At 37.3% G+C, this 16,868-nt stretch overlaps 2 protein-coding genes across 2 annotated transcripts; both read right to left on the bottom strand.

Annotated features, from left to right (window-relative positions):
- Window positions 1-4,017: 4,017 nt before the first annotated feature.
- On the bottom strand, window positions 4,018-15,330 carry LOC116119313 (protein DDB_G0276689-like). The gene is made up of 21 exons (XM_031405253.1): window positions 15,070-15,330; window positions 14,407-14,631; window positions 14,102-14,192; window positions 13,871-13,948; window positions 13,438-13,728; window positions 13,133-13,330; window positions 12,423-12,905; window positions 11,564-11,725; window positions 11,039-11,368; window positions 10,871-10,953; window positions 10,671-10,775; window positions 9,884-10,112; window positions 9,025-9,390; window positions 8,222-8,323; window positions 7,582-7,725; window positions 6,836-6,924; window positions 6,178-6,260; window positions 5,978-6,093; window positions 5,654-5,739; window positions 5,005-5,104; window positions 4,018-4,733 (listed from the first exon to the last, which is right to left on the bottom strand). Exons 2-21 carry the CDS (start codon window positions 14,607-14,609, stop codon window positions 4,668-4,670), a joined length of 3,405 nt encoding a protein of 1,134 aa, XP_031261113.1. The 5' UTR covers window positions 14,610-14,631; window positions 15,070-15,330; the 3' UTR covers window positions 4,018-4,667.
- LOC116119337 lies at window positions 15,030-16,821 on the bottom strand. The gene is made up of 3 exons (XM_031405280.1): window positions 16,642-16,821; window positions 15,497-15,960; window positions 15,030-15,414 (listed from the first exon to the last, which is right to left on the bottom strand). The coding sequence occupies exons 1-3, from the start codon at window positions 16,819-16,821 to the stop codon at window positions 15,030-15,032; spliced, it is 1,029 nt and encodes a 342-aa protein (XP_031261140.1).
- Window positions 16,822-16,868: the final 47 nt, after the last annotated feature.

Raw genomic sequence — 16,868 nt, 5'->3', positions numbered from 1 at the left:
TCAAAACGAGAGCGCATAAGAAATAACCAAGTGCAACAGGAATATTCATCAATAAATCTAACAAAATATTTAAATCCCAAAGTAGAGTTAACACGACAAGGACCCCATACATTTGAATGCACTAACTCAAAAGGGGACGCAACCCGTTTATTGACACGCTTTGGAAAAGAACTACGAGTATGCTTTCCAAGCTGACACGACTCATAACTCAAGGACGATAATTTAGATAGACCTGGGATCATTTTTTGAAGTTTGGAAAGACTAGGATGGCCCAAACGACTATGAAGGAGATCCGGAGGCTCGGAGACAATGCATGCTGTAGATGGGATATGGAGATGATAGAGACCCTGTGACTCACGTCCTGTGCCAATCATCCGTCCCGTGTCGCGATCCTGTAGAACAACAGAGTCAGCATCAAAACGAATAGAGCAATTTAAGGAGCGGGTAAGTTTACTGACAGACACGAGATTAAATGGACATTTAAGAATATAAAGCACATAGTCTAATGCTAAGGAAGGGAGGGGTTTTGCACATCTAATAGCTTTAACATCGGCTTTAGACCCATTGGCTAAAGTAACAGGAGGTAAAGATACAGTATTTGTAATCTGAGTAAGTAAACGAGGGTTACCAGAAATATGATATGAGACACCTGAATCTAGGACTCAAGGTCCTAAAGTAGAAAACTGAGAAAGGCAAGCAACTGAATTACCCATTTGAGCGACGGAGGCAATGGATGAAGAAGACTGCTTACTGGCTTGATACTATAAGTATTCATCATAATCAGTACCTGTGAGAGTTAAGGAGGGCTGAGTTGGCACTATAGAGGACTCAGAATGAAGATCAGAGTGATCAGCTTGAGCAATATTAGCAGCTCAGGTAGGTCGACCATGTAACTTTAAACATTTTTCTCTGGTATGCCCCTACCGATGACAGTAACTACACTTGGGCCGATTTCCTCTGCCACTTCAATCGCCCTGTTCTCGAAAAGTGTGGGACTGAGAAACAAGGACCGAAGAGTCACCTGGGGAATGCACAGTCGTAGGGGAGGAAACCCAAAGTAATCTGGCAAACACTTCATCAAGGGAAGACACGGTGGATCCAGAAAGAATTTGATCTCAAACAGGTGTAAGATTTGGACCGAGAGCTGCAAGTGTCAAGACCATAAAGAACTTGTCCCGTTGAGCCAAATCTTCTACCGCAGATTTATCAGTTGGTAACAGCAGATTGAATTTTGTCTTAAGGGAAGCCATCTTACCAAGGAAGTCTGACATATTCATATCCTGTTGTTTGAGATGAATTGGGTTGGACACAACAAAATATAAACGTTGAATGTCATTTGTATAGAGAAGTTTAGCTTGACTCCAAATATCAACACAAGAGCGGTAAGATTTATAAATAGGGTGAAATGGGGGATCAATAGTTTGCCATAACATACTACACAGCATAGCATCAATTTTAGTCCAGGAAGACTTATCTGACGTAATATCGGCAGCTTTGGTGGTCAAGTGATCCTCCAGACCTTGACCCATACACCATAATTCGACAGAGGCAGCCCATGATGAATAATTAGCAGTCCCAATTAATCGCTCAGTGGTGATGAGAGGGAGAGATACAAAAGAAAAACCGCTTGGATGCGAAGGAGAGACTGTTTTGAAGAATCCATGAAGTCTTGAAACTGACAGAAACACAGAAACTTACGCTTGCTGGAAAAACAGAACACTCGTCGGAAAAACAGTACACTCGCCGGAAAACAAATCGAAGCAGAAGCTGACGGAAACACCTTGAAGTTGCCGACGAGGCGGAGAGGAACAAGATGCCGGTGGTGGTGAGAACTCACGCTCGCCGGAAAAACAGAGTGGAGGAGAGGCTGCTGGAAAAATGATCGGCGTGTGAGGGCGCGTGCAGTGGCGACTGACGACGAAACCACTCGGGTTAGGACGAGGAGGAGACGATGATCAGTCATGTGTGATTGGACCAGATTCTGATCATTGCTGGAGAACAGTCGACGGAAAAAAAATCCGAGAAAGAGAGAAATTTTTTTGAAATTTCAGAAACCTGGCTCTGATACCAGGTGAAGAAATATTTTCTTGTATATTCATAATGATATGTATAATGAATTTATAGCAAAACCAAAAAACTAATCTAAGTAAATTGCTATATTCCTATTATAATTCTATTTCCTATATTACAAAGAAAATAATTCTATTTCCTATTTTATATTTCAACAATAGTGAAAAGAAAATGAAATGAAATTTCGATTTCAGCATCTCAAAGCTGTAAATCAATCGTATCGTTGTCAGCCTTTAATAAATTTGGGGTATGGTATTGGTATGGGAATGTCATTTGATGGCAAATTCAGAGGATCGATTTGCGTACGTAAGTGGGATAACAAGTAGGAGAAAAAAGTTGACCTTGTATATTTTTGCATATTTTACAAGAGGGATAACAAGTGGGTATCCATTTTATTTCTTTATCTGATCCACCAGTTTGTAAGACATTTCTACACATGATGCAATAATTCTTTATTTTCTTTTTATTTCAATAGCAATACTACACTTACAATTATTGTTTTAAAAACCGGACTCCTCGTTGACCCGATCAAGGGGTCAGTTTGCAGGTTGACCGATCCAACCAATTGGATCGGTCGGTCTGACCGATATATATCAGTCACATCTTTAAACAATTCCATTAATTATTATAAGTTTGAAAACCAGTAAATACATCCCTAAAATTTACCTATAACCCCTGTAAGTTTATTCTGCAGATTTTATTATTAATTATTTTTTTCTCTCTCCCCATCACTTCCGTCTTTCTCATTTTTCCTCTCTCCCCATCAGGCCATCACTCCCCATCACTTTCTTCTTCTCCTTTTTTCTCTCTCTCTCCCCGTCACTTTCTTCTTTCTTCTAACACATTCGACGTAGCTCTACTGTAATTTTTCTCTCCTCTTCTCTTTCTCTTCATCTCCTCTTTTCTTTCTTCTAATCTTCTTCCTTACTCTTTCTCTTGTCTCCTCTTCTCTTTCTTCTTCCTTCCCGTCCTCTTACTTCTTCTTCTTTACACTATAGATTTTAGAGTAAGTGAAGAAGAATAGAAGATGAAAATGGAAGATGCAATTTGGTTTTTTTATTCAAATGAAATGGAGAATGAAATGATGCTACAAATTGGTTTAGGAATTAGGAATATGATTTTTTGGGGATCAGATACCTAAAAATAGCGAACCGTTTTAAGCCCCGGGGAGGTCGGACTGGTGGTTTTGTACTGTTTCATCGGTCTATTGCCAGTCCAAAGCGGGTTTAATGACATTTTTGGTTTTTATGTTAACCCAGACCGGAGTAAAGGCCAGCTCTCGGTCGAATCGATCGGACTGGCCAGTCCAGTTTGGGTTTTAAAACAGAGCTTACAATCCAATCTTATAAATTTTCTCTCACAACCTCAACGTGACAACTCGTAATTAGTTAGTTCGTAATAGATCCTGTAACAGTTCGTAATTCGTCAACTCGTAATAGGTCCCATCTATCCAATTGCAAACTACCATGTCAGAGTTGTGAAAAAAAAGTTTGTAAGATTAAAGGGCGAACCAATCTTTATTATATTTCATGCCCTTGACGTAAGAAAGACTGGTATTAACCGTCAAAGTCTCAGAGATACAAAGCTGTGGGATTCCTCCGCCAGATCCATTTTTTCCTTTCAAGTTCAAAGTTAATCAATCACATAAATGTTCGACTTCTACTTGATAATACAATATTCTTATCGATACAAGATATATAGAAAGACAATGGCGATCCCAGTTAAAGGGCTAAGACAAGCCAAGAGCACATGAATATGATAGCTCAGTCGCAAAATTTTCTAGCTTAACGCTTAATGCCTCTCCATGCTGTGCATCAATAATTAGCGAACCGGAAATAACACCTCCCATTGATATCATGAAAGCGTATGGTTTTGAGTTTAGAATCAATAAAAGCCTTTCTGTCAGCACAAAATTAAGCGCAATTGACAGATTTAAACAAGATAATAGAAGCCATGAAAAAAAAAATATTTTCGTATACATGCCAATCTTACACCTTCTGCTATTGCTTTTTCTGTTCCCCTACCATCTATTTTACAACAGTAAATTATTAAGTTGAGGAAATCAATTTGATACAGCCCAGAAAGTAAAATAAAGAGAGAAAGAAGTTGATACTAGAAAGACCCCATATTAATATTTAATACACGGAAAAGTAAATCTAGCAGCTCTTGGAACACTACGATCTCTCATATCCACAAATGATTCCGCATTAACACTGTATAACCACTTTTCTGTATTCTTTATTCAGTTTGAAATATTTATTCAGCCATATCACGTAGCTTTCCTCTGTAGATTTTGCAAGCTTTGCTATGGTTTCAATCACCAACGTACCAACTCAAATGGTACCGACGCAACTATGGCAACTGATTGCAGGAAGAGAAAGCTAACAGAATAGAAAAGACAATGGAGTTCTAAAGCCTTCCTCTTCATATTTCACGTGCTAGTGGTTTTCAATATGGCATGCTTTGAATAGCATCTAAAACCATCACAAATTCTGCAATTGAACTCCATGGCTTTTGACCTTTCTCAACGAAATGGAGTCACCAAAACAATAGTGCTGCAGGCTAATTGAATCAGGTATACTTTCGTGAGCAACATGTCACATATATTGAGCCAACCACTGTTTACACATATCAAGCACGGGGAGTGCATTTGCGTGTAATGCCTGCAATCAATATTTTTGGGCTTTAATATTTCAATCCAGTTGGAAATTTAACACTAAACCACTGAAACACTATTTTTATAGCCCTCCAGTCATGCACATGATCAAATACCATCAGCACAGACCAAACCATTGCATGCATCCATCTCAGAGAAACTAGTGCATATGATGCCATCTTCCTGGAGGGGACACCCTCAACTCAGAATGGCAATTGGTGAGATGGTACAATGACGCATAAAATCCTATGATGGAACCTAAACAGAAAGAGAATAACCTGATGAGCTACATATTGAACATCAGCCACACTTCCACTTCGAGAAGCAATCTGGAAAGCGCTTTTTAGCCGACCACAAACCACACAAGCCAACACCTTCCTGCATGGAGAAGTCAACAAAAAATTGTATTTCATGTTCACATTGGTAATTCAGAAAAGAAAAGGATAAAAATGACGAAACGCTACATTCATATATTGCAACATAAAGTTACTTTGTCAATAATTGCATGGTAAAATTTATAAAACTTGTTAGCACCTTGTTATAGGAAAAATAATAATCAATGCAAAATGTAGGCATTCAAGATCTTAGATAAACAAATTTCAGGGTCCATTACTATTTTTATGGACATTGCCTAGCACAATGATAAAACTATCAGCTTTCCATGTGCAATCCATGAGTTCAAGTAAAGAGAAATACCAATTTATGCTGTGACATTGTTGACAGGCAGAACTGTATATAGATCCTCCATCAAAAGACAATTCTTTTACAGAGAAGCAAGGTGAAATTTCCTTTGTTCATAAATCTGTTATCCTTAATAATTTGTTTATAAGAGTTTGTTTATGGGTCTATCAAAACTACATCTCAGTCAAATTGATATAAAATTAATTGAAGCATATTCAGTATTTAGCTCTGAACCTAAAACATTACCTGTGACTGCTGGTTAACATGTCTATGAGACGATCAGGGCGCTCTTTGTGTTTATTAGCATATACATTTATTGCAGCCCCCAGAACCTACATAAAAAAGATACACATGGATACATCATTCAGAACCTAGATAATTAAAATTATTACAACAGAAGGTAAACAAACTTTGTAAAAGTAGCAAAAATTACGAACGGGTAGGCAAATCAAATTAAAGCAATTCTAAATTTCAAATACTAATACAAACATAACAAAATAGCACAAAAGTAGAACCATTTTCTCTAGCCCTTTGTAAGTCCTTATTCTACAAGTTATGCAATCACGTTACCTGGTCCCAATCATCATCATCAATTGTTCCTTTTATGTTTCTAAAAAATTCTGTCAACTGACCGCCCCTTTTCCTTTCAGCAAGAGATGCAGCAACACCAGCATATATATCAACAGCTGAAAGTAATGAAAGTACTTTGAATGTTAATGAAAAAGTAAACTAACTGAAATGCTAAATAAGCCAGAAGCAAATATAGCTACCTGGAAGATTAAATTCATAGATAACTTGGAAAGCCAAGTCGAAATTCTTCTCCACTAGTGTCTCTGCAATCTTACTCCTCCTCCTGAACAGCAATACCATTTATGAATGTTTTTGTCATTGTTATGTTTATAAACAAGGGAAAATAAGAAAAGCCTTAAATACTTTAAAACAACATTTATGTTTTTTTAGCTTGAATAAGTAAAAAATTCCATAAAATCTCATCATTCCAATGGGGATATAGATTCTATGGAAAATAAGCAACATTTTACGAAATGCTGACAGTAAATAACATTTATATAGCATGAAGAAAATGGTTGGCAAGGCTTAACTAAAAAGTCCTTTCTTTTCTTTCTTTTTTTCTTTTTTATTTTTTGGTTGTTTTTTTTTTTTTGAGAGGGGGGGAGGGAGGGAACAGAAAACATTGTAGTAAGAAAAATTATAAATAGGGAAAGAGAGAATCAAGCGGACCAGATATATTATAAGGGTCATATGTTAAAAGTAAAAATAACACAAAAAGGAAATCAATATCTGTATAGGTTGAGCAAAAACTTTAACTAAATGGACCTATAAGGGCAAACCAATGCAAAAACAGAAGACTTAATTAGAATGAAACATTGCCAACCAGGCTTGAAGTCTGGTATTTGAGATGACACTAACCTGAAGGTTTCTGGATCATTTGGATTTCCAAAAAGGGAATGTTTCCACAGTGGTCTATCAGAATCATGAAAGGATTTTACAACTTCCACCTACAATATGTAGTAGATTCATAAAAATCATATGATACAAAACCCAATGGAAGTATCATTCTGAAAGAAGTGAAAATATTTCAATAATGTATCAAAATCTGTTCATGCATGTGCAAAAAGGTAACTGCTCAACTTCTCCCATATCGACGGACTAGCCATCTAAAAACTTTATGTCCACCAGTCAAGAAATTAGTAATGTCTGTGTTTTAGCATAATCAAACCTAAAGCAAAACCAAGCCTCAATACATAAGCATCACAATATTCTAAATCCTAATTTAATAAATGCTTATATTCGGTGATGTAAGAAGATAGCAATTTAATATTGTATGACGAAAAATACGCATGAATAGATCAGACCTCCATATACATGCACACAAATACAAGCATGATCACATCCATACAGAAATTACGCTTTATGGTTCATAAAGATCCTTTCCTTTTTCTTTTCTTTTTTTTCTTCATGTTGGGGTTTTAAAACAGAGACCCTTGTAGCTATAACCATTTTTCTTTATATGAAAGAAAAGAACGGTTTCCAAATATCTTGGCAACAATTCACAGTCAAGAAGAGTTATTTCTAGCACTTGAACTTGCATTTTTGGATTTGCTTTCAGCTGACAATAAAAATAAAGCCATCCCTCTGAAGTTGACGAAAATTACCTGTATTGATACCCGAGTAGAAAACTTAACAAGTCCTTCTTCACTGAGTTTCTCAGAGGCACTTTTTCCTCTACTACCCTTTGTAACAAGCTTGGTAGAATCTCCACCCTTGTATCGAGCTGATAATGCATCGTCAAAATGAATCTAGAAGCAAAAGAAAGATAAATGAAAAAAGAGCAGCTAGTACAAATTGATAGAACTCAACTCAAACTTACAGGTGCTAATTTAAAATAGTCCATGGAAGAAACATGAAAGCAGAGGCATCACTTGAGTCAATTGATAACCATGATGTTATAGGTCATGATGCTGTTATAAGCATATTCTTTAAATCTGTGCACTCGGTACTACGAGAAATCTTCAATTTTGAAAACCACAAGGCATCACTTGCAAGTAGATAAGCATACATATAATTGGTGTCATCAGGAAGATCTATGTATCTCTTATAAATATAATGTCACAAGACAGTTTGACATTTTTAAAGCTCACTGTCTATGGCCAATACTTCATATTATATCCCATTGAGCATCTTTTGGGAAACTCATCTCATATATCCCGTCCAATTTTCAGGATAATATGTTTTCACTCACAACCATGCCATTTTCAACCCTAAATTAGAGCACAGGAAGAAAATCCAAATTACCTTAGCATGTTCCAAATGTTTGATAGCCTCCTCCTGGAAAGAAGAGTTCATAAATAGCTGAATACAGCAAAGTCCAGCTGCAACATGGTCCCTTTTTATCACCTGAACCAAGAGAAAATTTTAAGAAAACATGACAAACAATAGTTGAACCTAGAGGACGTAGTAGAGTTTCGTCAAACTCAAATATAATATACCATGCTTAACAGTGATGGAAGAAAGAAGAAATAGAATAAGAAACTGAAAACAGATACCATAAAGAACTCATTTTTTTCTCACAATTTTATTCCTTATTTATCGTAAAAAAAATGAAAATGAAGGTGCACGTTTTTAAACATTAATACTTCTACATGGTACAGACTCCCAAGTTTCTCAGGACTCCCTCCATTCTCAACCAGTCTGTGGAAAAACGATCCTTTTATCAGGATGGAAGATGAAGCTTTATCTATTCTTATTTGAGATGACTGAATAATAACTAATAAATAGGCAATCATAATATACAATCATTGGAGGGATTAAAGTTCAATTTGTGAAGTCTTAAAATTTCTACATGTGAGAGGTTCAAGTTTCCCATGAATTCATTAACCACAGAATGCATAAGTGAACTTTAGCTTTAGAAGGTGGCATCCATCTTGCAGAATTTTCAGGGACATCGTTTCCAATAACCCCCATCCCTCTTCTGAACACACACAAAAGCACCAACAACAACTCTTCACTAAAATTTTAATCTGTGCTATATCTGCATATCCCCTTCTTTCAAAGTAAAATTATCAACAGAAGAAGAAGAAGAAGAAAATCACTCATACCAAGAACTTGTATAGGTAATTGAAATGCCTATGAGTTTCACAATAGGTGCAAATACGGGCAAGTGCTGCATTAGTAAACTGATTTACAGCTAAATCTTGTTCCTTAGCAGACGATATTCTCATTGAAATCACCTCCTCCAAAATGGACATTGCACCATAGCCAATACATAGGTCACACAGATCATCAATGGTGCCATAATCAGTCGCCAGAGGATCAGGTCTTTGAGGGGATGATGATGAAGTAACTACTCCCATTGTCGATGGTTGAGGAGGTGGAGGAACAGCATTGGGAGGAAAGAACAACATGCAACCATCACTATAATGACCATGCCTGAACATAAAACCAAGCAAATGCTGGCGACCATACTGCAAAGATCACAAAAATATTAAATACCTGGTTACAGTGAACAAGCTATAGATATAATTATAAACTATAGTAGATTGGACAGTAAAAGACAGGATAGTGATTATCATGCTGCACACAAATTCTGATGAGTAAAACATAAACCAATTAAAAAAAAAAAAAAGACAATTTGTAGTTAACATACAAGATTCTAGATACCAGGCAAAAGGGTAAAACAAACACCATTTCAAAGACAGAAATTCATTCTCAAGATTATTTCTATGCATTTGAGTTCAAAATTATATTACAATTATTTTGTTCATTAGTTACAACTGACTTGACCCCTTACTCCTATTTGAATATTTGAGAGTGTCTGTGTAGAAAAAAAAAAAACCAAATCCATTAATGTGCTAATCAGGAATTAGGTTAAGCCTGAATCTGCAAAAAGAATATTCAGTATTCCCTAAATGAACTAAAAAAAAAAACTTGAGAAAGCAAAAAGAAGGATAAACTTACTTCTTGCAAATAGTTTACACACTCAACATATCTAATGGTGTCGAGGTTGCTGCGAGGACCATCTTCAAAGTCAGGACCATAAGCAGAATTATTATTTGCAGATTCTTGAGACCGCCTGGATCTCTCTGAACGTGGAAATGTAGATGGCATATATAGAACATTGAGATATGAATCAGCAGAAAGAGAATCATCCAAGATTGTTGGTGCACTTTTGGCCAAATGTTCATACCTGAAGTAAAAGATACATAAGAAAGATGCACATGCAATGACAAGATATGGCATTATTTTATTTCTATTTCTTTCACTTGTCCCTTTTTTCATCATCACAAGTAGGAAGCCCCCAAACAGATATTTACTCATCAAGAGATAAAAATAGTATAAAGTGTACGGCACACAGTTCTAGTCTATCAGAGGAATATTTTAAATGAAGAGATGGTTTTTCACAATTCTTTTTACTATCAAATATTTTCTTCCCTGAGGTTCTCTCTTGCATACTTTCCACAGTTCTAGAGTGCACTTAAGTTAATTCAAGGACAAAATAGGATGAAAACAACAATGTCAAATTCTCTTCTCAATAATTTCAAATTGTCCCACACCACAAAAAGAGTAAAGATCATCTTAAAATCACGACAAATTGTCAGAAAGAGATTCAGAATCCTATAAAACCTTCAAAAAAGGAATTTTGGACAGTATTTCTCAATTTCTAGCCCATTATCATACCTAATAGAATTGAAATGCAGAAACAAATGTAGGAATTTTTAGTCTCAATGATTAAATGCTGCCTTACATGGAACGAACGGCTGAAACATCCACGGGAGGACCTCCTTCGATTGTATTAATGATTTCCAGAATTACAGGTGCAGGATCACCCTTATACAATTGAAGAGCTTGCCTGCACACCATCAAATACACAAGTTTCTTCAAATCTGTTCTTAATTGACCTAAATAATAGCTGTAAAGTTTAAGGCGTATATATATTCAACATACTTAAACTTGACACGAGCTTGCGCATAGTGCTCCATCCGAATCAAAGCATGACCCCATGCATTCCACACCGGGAAAACATCAATCTGAGATATGTACCAAGTAGTCATAACCTTAACTATCCAAGTGGCAAAATGGTGCTAACTACTACAATCTGGCAATCATATTTACCTTACACTTCTTGCAAGTATATACAGCCATGCTGTATCGTTCATCAACAATCAATCGGTCACGTAGATGAGCAGATGACTCTTTATCAGCAATATCATCCAGAGAAGCAGCAATTCCAGATCCCAAAAGGCTTTGAAGCAGCTCAGCGCGTCCGAGCCAAATATCTGCCTGTGATGAAACTTCAGATAACTCATCGGTGGCCTGACTACCAACACTAGAGCTACCGGCATCAGAGGATGCATCATCAGCATCCCTACCCCTTTCTGAATTACTGGACAATTCACCAACCCCCGCAAGCTTTCTCAGCAGGGTTTTAGCATAAAGTAGTCCCTACATATGCAACACAAGTGATTTGTTACTGCAATCTACACTGAAGACAAATTCACATTAGCTATAACCTTTCAATTGTATGAAAGCTAAAAAGCATCCATTGCCTTTGTCGCTAGTGCATTTTTAAGGACGAGCACAAACCCCAATTATAGAAATTAAGCTCCCACTCAAACCAAGGGCAAGGTAATGGTTTACCTGCACAAATGTCTCTGTGACATGATATGCTCGACCAATTGTTTCCATAGATGCATTCTCAGGCAACTGTTGGGAGCTCAACACATTCTTCATCTGATTAATACACAAGTCCAGTGCACTTTTGGCAGAAACTAACTCATCAGAACACAAAGAAAGGAGAGCCTGAAAAAAAAAAAAAAAAAAAAAAAAGGAGAGGAAACCTTCAGCAGCCTGGCAGCAGCATACATAGATTCATGATCTCATTCAAGAAAATCCAGCACTAGAGATGCTCAAAACACCAATGAACATGAAACATTTCACAAGTCACACTTATATGGCAACAACCTGCATAAAGTCCGGGTAAAGCCATTTTATTGCTACAAAAAAAATCCACACTGAAAGCCTCTAAATGCAATAGCAGAAGAAGAGGAAATTCAGGTCAAGTTTCTTCACACACACACATCCAGGTTAAAAAAAGGCTCTGCTGTCTCCAGTCCACATTAACTGGAAATATCTAAAAAGTTATTACAAATTTAGAGTTAGATCATGTTCGAAAAAATTGCATAGTCAAGTACAAGAGCATCATTAACATATGCAATCAAGAACTACTAGTACAGACAAAAGGCGGAAAACAAAATCATTATTTAAACATGAATTGATAGAATAGTAAAGGGGTTCTGTTTGAATTTGATGGGAATCGATTTTTCATTCAAAATGCTGGAAAAATGCACCTATAGCCACCTCCGAGTAAGAATACCAACGGTAAAACAAAAACCAAGATGTCATGGGCACCCACCAATAACAAGGGAAGTAGCAACCGTTTAAAATTACACACAATATCGCTATTTCCAACATGTTATGCCCACCAACGAGAGCATACCTTGAAGAGAATAATATCAGGTGCACTTTCATATCGATGAGCCGAACGAACATCTCTATCCTTACAGGCATCACCTGTTAGCATCCATTCCTCTGCAATAGAAACAGAAGGAAGACGTTCTTGCCCATCAGCAGAGTATGAAGAAACACGATCCTCTTGAATGCCAGCCATGGCCTCCCAAGCAACTCTGTCAGATGGTGTCAATCCAGAACTTTTTCGTTTCCGGTAAACATCTTTTGGAGTAGCCTTATCTCCAGTATTACGTGGAGCCCAAGAAAAAGCTCGACGAGCCTCCTTTTGCAAGTTACTTAGACTGCTAGTAAAAGAGGACCTTGCACCAGTTCTTGTTTTCTGCTTTGGCCTTGTTCCTGAGACAGATATTCGTGGTTCTCTCACAGGAGATGTAATACTGACAGCAATAGCCTTAGAAGCATATGCTATAATTACACTGTTGTCCCTTAACGAAGGAAAATCTTTAAGAATCTGCTTGAAAATATAATCCAACATCACAATCAAAGAAATAAAGAAGGATAGAGATGGCACAAACTTTTGGTATGAAGCCATATGAGAAGACGGGACCAAGGCCCAAGCTTTAGGACACTAGTTTGCGGATAAATGAAGGGGATTCGGAATTGTATATACAGTATTTTAACAGTATCATGAGTCAAATAAAAGGATAATCCTTAATCTCAATGTAAGGAGAACAGTACCAGAGAAGCAGATTGTAGTTGTTTCCTCATCAGCAGAACCTCTAATATCAAATGTGGGTGCTCGTGCAGAGAGGAACATCTTTGCTGCCATGGCAATGGCAAGGCAGCCAAAACACGAAGACCTAAAGCCCATGAGTTCAGTCGAATAACCTCAACATCCGATAGATTCCCATCCCTTCGCTTCAGGAAGAAGTGAACCTTTACAAAAATAAGACAAAATTATATGACAGAAACCTCACATTCAAAGAGTACTTAGTAATGTAGCCAACTCCCGCAAGAAGAGGTCAACAAAAACAATTAATTACAAGAAGTTGCTTTGATCGAAGGTTGGGTAATAGTTGCATTGCACCCATAGCCACTGGAAGAGCATCATTAGAGTCACGTAGAGAAGATAGGAAACGTGAAGCTTCTGTAGGACCTCCACCATTAAGAGGATCTGCTGTAAGAAGTTTCACAAGTTGCCGACCCTGCAGTTCCCTGCGCAAATCTATGGATAATCCTGCACTTTCAGCCACTTCTAGAGCAGCAGAAACTGCTCCTTTCTCAGCTAACCGAAGTGCCAAGCCCTCTGGATCTTCCTTACACTGTGCTTCAACCTGACATATCCAGTAGGCACAAGAGAAAAACCAAGGATCATTAGAACAAAGCATTGAAGATAGTTACCAGAAAGAAAACCACAACCATTTTTCTCTTAATCTAAATTTTTCATTTTAGTTTAGCAATAGAAGAGACTATAACCTCTTGCCAGCTGCTATACTGATCATCTGCACTTAATATATGGCTGTATCGCTGCAAAGCTTGTCTCATTTGCAACACCTAAGTATCCAAAGAATGATACCATTTCATTACATAAGGATTTAAAGGCTGATTCGGTAAAATTAAGGTAAGAGAATGAACAAATAATATCTGTCATCACGCAGACAAAACGGAGTTATAAAAATTTAAGCAATTATAAATTGAATCCAATACCTCATTTCTAATTGGATCATTTTGAGGGATGTGGCAGCTGCACATGGTGAGAACATCCAACGCGGCATTAAGTTCCCATCTGTGCACATACCTGCAATAAAATTTTCTTTGAGGATAGTTCCACAGTACTTTCAATTTAAGACCCATACAAGAGCACTCTGTAACCTACGAAAAGCTATCCTACATGTAGAGGGTTTACCTTGCTTAAAAAGCCGATTAAAAGTCAATAAAAAATCATGAAAGAAAAAGAGCCCAAAGAAACAAAAGATTAAATAAGTCTCAATAGTTTCTATTAGTTTACATACTTGAGAGCAAGTCTAGCCGCCAGTTGTTTATCCTTCAATCGCAAGCAATATTGCCAACTATTGCTCCAGATAATGTGACCTCCATAACTTTGAGGTTGTCCGGAGATTGTATGGTTTTCTTCTCCCCGTTCAATGAGTAGCTGAAGCAATCGATCTGAGGTCCCATTGCGTAAAAAGCGATCCGAAAGTGCAAGAGCATCCATGAGTTTTCCTTCATCAATCAATCTGCTTAAAGAGAACAAGTGACAATAAGCATATATTAGGGTAACAGTATCATGACAAACAGCACTCATAATTACTAATGATAACAACTTGCCCCTCAACCCAACACAAACTTCCCCCATTGTGAATATTTAAAGAGGAAATAAAAAGAAAAGGATTAGAGTAGAGATTCACAGATTTTGTCTATATTGCCACTCTAGGCATGCGTAGCACATACTTAAGAAAAGGCATTCATACTAACAGAAATGTTTAATTAACTATCGGTAAAATCTTCCCATTTTCTATATCTTCTTTTCAGACCCTCCTTTATTCCGTTTTCTTTTAAGAAGCGGCAAGATGTACAACACAGTAAAAATTTGAATTCAGTAGCACTATCAGCAACTAGAAAAATAAGTCAACCATCAAAATAAAATAATATTTTGCAAGAAGAATGGAATATACCGCTCCACAGCCTTCTCATATGGGTCTTCATTCTCCCAATCAAAAGAAAGGAAAACTTTTGTATCATCTTCTGCATTTTCAGATTTAAAAGAATCACGCCAAGTGTTTGGAGCTGCACCATCTTGACCACTGAGGTCCGCTAAAGATGCTGAAACGTTATTGCTACCAACAATTTCATCAACTTCTGATTCAGTATCACTGTCATTCTCACGAAACCTCTTAATAGCGGCTCTTGCTTCATGCTTAACCTTGCCATCATCAGCCTTTTGCTCGGCTGTTACAGCAAACTCTGAAACTCGATGGAGATTGGTTTGCATCTGTATCCACCGGTTTAAAGTTGGAAACCTGTTAAAGAGGAAAAAAGAGGTCAAACTAAATTATCACAATATAACAGGGCAAGCTTAGACATCTTTAAAACAAATATTACCTCTCAGATTGATCAAGAGCAAACTCATAAAATTGATGATCAACATCAGGTGCCTGCAGTGCTTCATCATTCAACGAGCTAGATATAGTTGAGTCACTCCCACCATACAATATACTGCTACCAAAAACACAGGCCAAGACAGCCCTAACAGGTGATATTTTAACCAAATGTTTTACTATATCCAACTGGAGAGGGTACAAAGGAATTCCAGGTGTTGCTGAGGAACGGCTGTAACAAGTGGGCTTAGCTTCTTTAGAAGAGGGGGAAAGTACTTTCTTGTCAGAGAAACTACCATGGCAGGTAGGAACAATTGGAATGCATGCCCATCCGTGGCCGGACCTCGGAGGATAAACTGGTGGTACACAAGCTGAAATCACTTCATGAACAAAATCAGCAGACATAATTTCAGCAACCTTTCCAGCTGCATCAGTGCTGCCTCGCTCAAAGACTAAACGAGTTAAAAGCTGCAAAGTAAACAAGGAAAACATGAAGATATTCGTGATCCTGTGAAAAGGAAATTAAGTTAATTCCTTAATGCATTGACTAAATATTTTATAAGGCTCAAACTTTTTTCAGGTAATAGAAATATCATTTGCCAAGAATTTCCCTCAGCATGTTTTTATTGTTCATAACATACAGTCTAAAGCAAATGAACATCAACTAGAAAAATTCCAACAGGAAGGGAAAAGGTATGGATGCTTGTCATGTGAAATTTTGCTACAAGATGTATTGGAGCGATGGGCATAACCACAAACTTTAAACACAGATAAAATGAGCTAAACAAAGAAAGAATACAAGAGCATCATTAACATATGCAATCAAGAACTACTAGTACAGACAAAAGGCGGAAAACAAATCATTATTTAAACATGAATTGATAGAATAGTAAAGGGGTTCTGTTTGAATTTGATGGGAATCGATTTTTCATTCAAAATGCTGGAAAAATGCATCTATAGCCACCTCCAAGTAAAACCAACGGTAAAACAAAACCAAGATGTCATGGGCACCCCACAATAACAAGGGAAGTAGCAACCATTAATATTACACACAATATCGCTATTTCCAACATGTTAAGCCCACAACGAGAGCATACCTTGAAGAGAATAATATCAGGTGCACTTTCATATCGATGAGCCGAACGAAACAGCTCTATCCTTACAGGCATACACTGTTAGCATCCATTCCTCTGCAATAGAAACAGAAGGAAGACGTTCTTGCCCATCAGCAGAGTATGAAGAAACACGATCCTCTTGAATGCCAGCCATGGCCTCCCAAGCAACTCTGTCAGATGTGTCAATCCAGAACTTTTTCGTTCCGGTAAACATCTTTGGAGTAGCCTTATCTCCAGTATTACGTGGAGCCCAGAAAAAGC

Source organism: Pistacia vera, unplaced genomic scaffold, assembly GCF_008641045.1.
Source record: "Pistacia vera cultivar Batoury unplaced genomic scaffold, PisVer_v2 Contig880, whole genome shotgun sequence".
NCBI lineage: Eukaryota > Viridiplantae > Streptophyta > Magnoliopsida > Sapindales > Anacardiaceae > Pistacia > Pistacia vera.
Note: the sequence above shows the minus strand (reverse complement) of the source record. Positions and strands in the feature narration are given on the sequence as shown.

Excerpts from the sequence above, each read along its gene's own strand:
- LOC116119337 (XM_031405280.1), bottom strand. The coding sequence starts at position 16,821 with ATGTTTACCGGAACGAAAAAGTTCTGGATTGACACATCTGACAGAGTT. Across the intron at positions 15,961-16,641 it reads ATGCCTGTAAGGATAGAGCT|CTTTTAACTCGTTTAGTCTT; the intron begins GTTTCGTTCGGC and ends TTTACTTTGCAG. Across the intron at positions 15,415-15,496 it reads GCTCTTGATCAATCTGAGAG|GTTTCCAACTTTAAACCGGT; the intron begins GTAATATTTGTT and ends CCTCTTTAACAG.
- LOC116119313 (XM_031405253.1), bottom strand. The coding sequence starts at position 14,609 with ATGGATGCTCTTGCACTTTCGGATCGCTTTTTACGCAATGGGACCTCA. Across the intron at positions 8,324-9,024 it reads ATTACCTATACAAGTTCTTG|GTGATAAAAAGGGACCATGT; the intron begins GTATGAGTGATT and ends CTCTTGGTTCAG. Across the intron at positions 4,734-5,004 it reads TTCAATATGTAGCTCATCAG|GCATTACACGCAAATGCACT; the intron begins GTTATTCTCTTT and ends TATTGATTGCAG.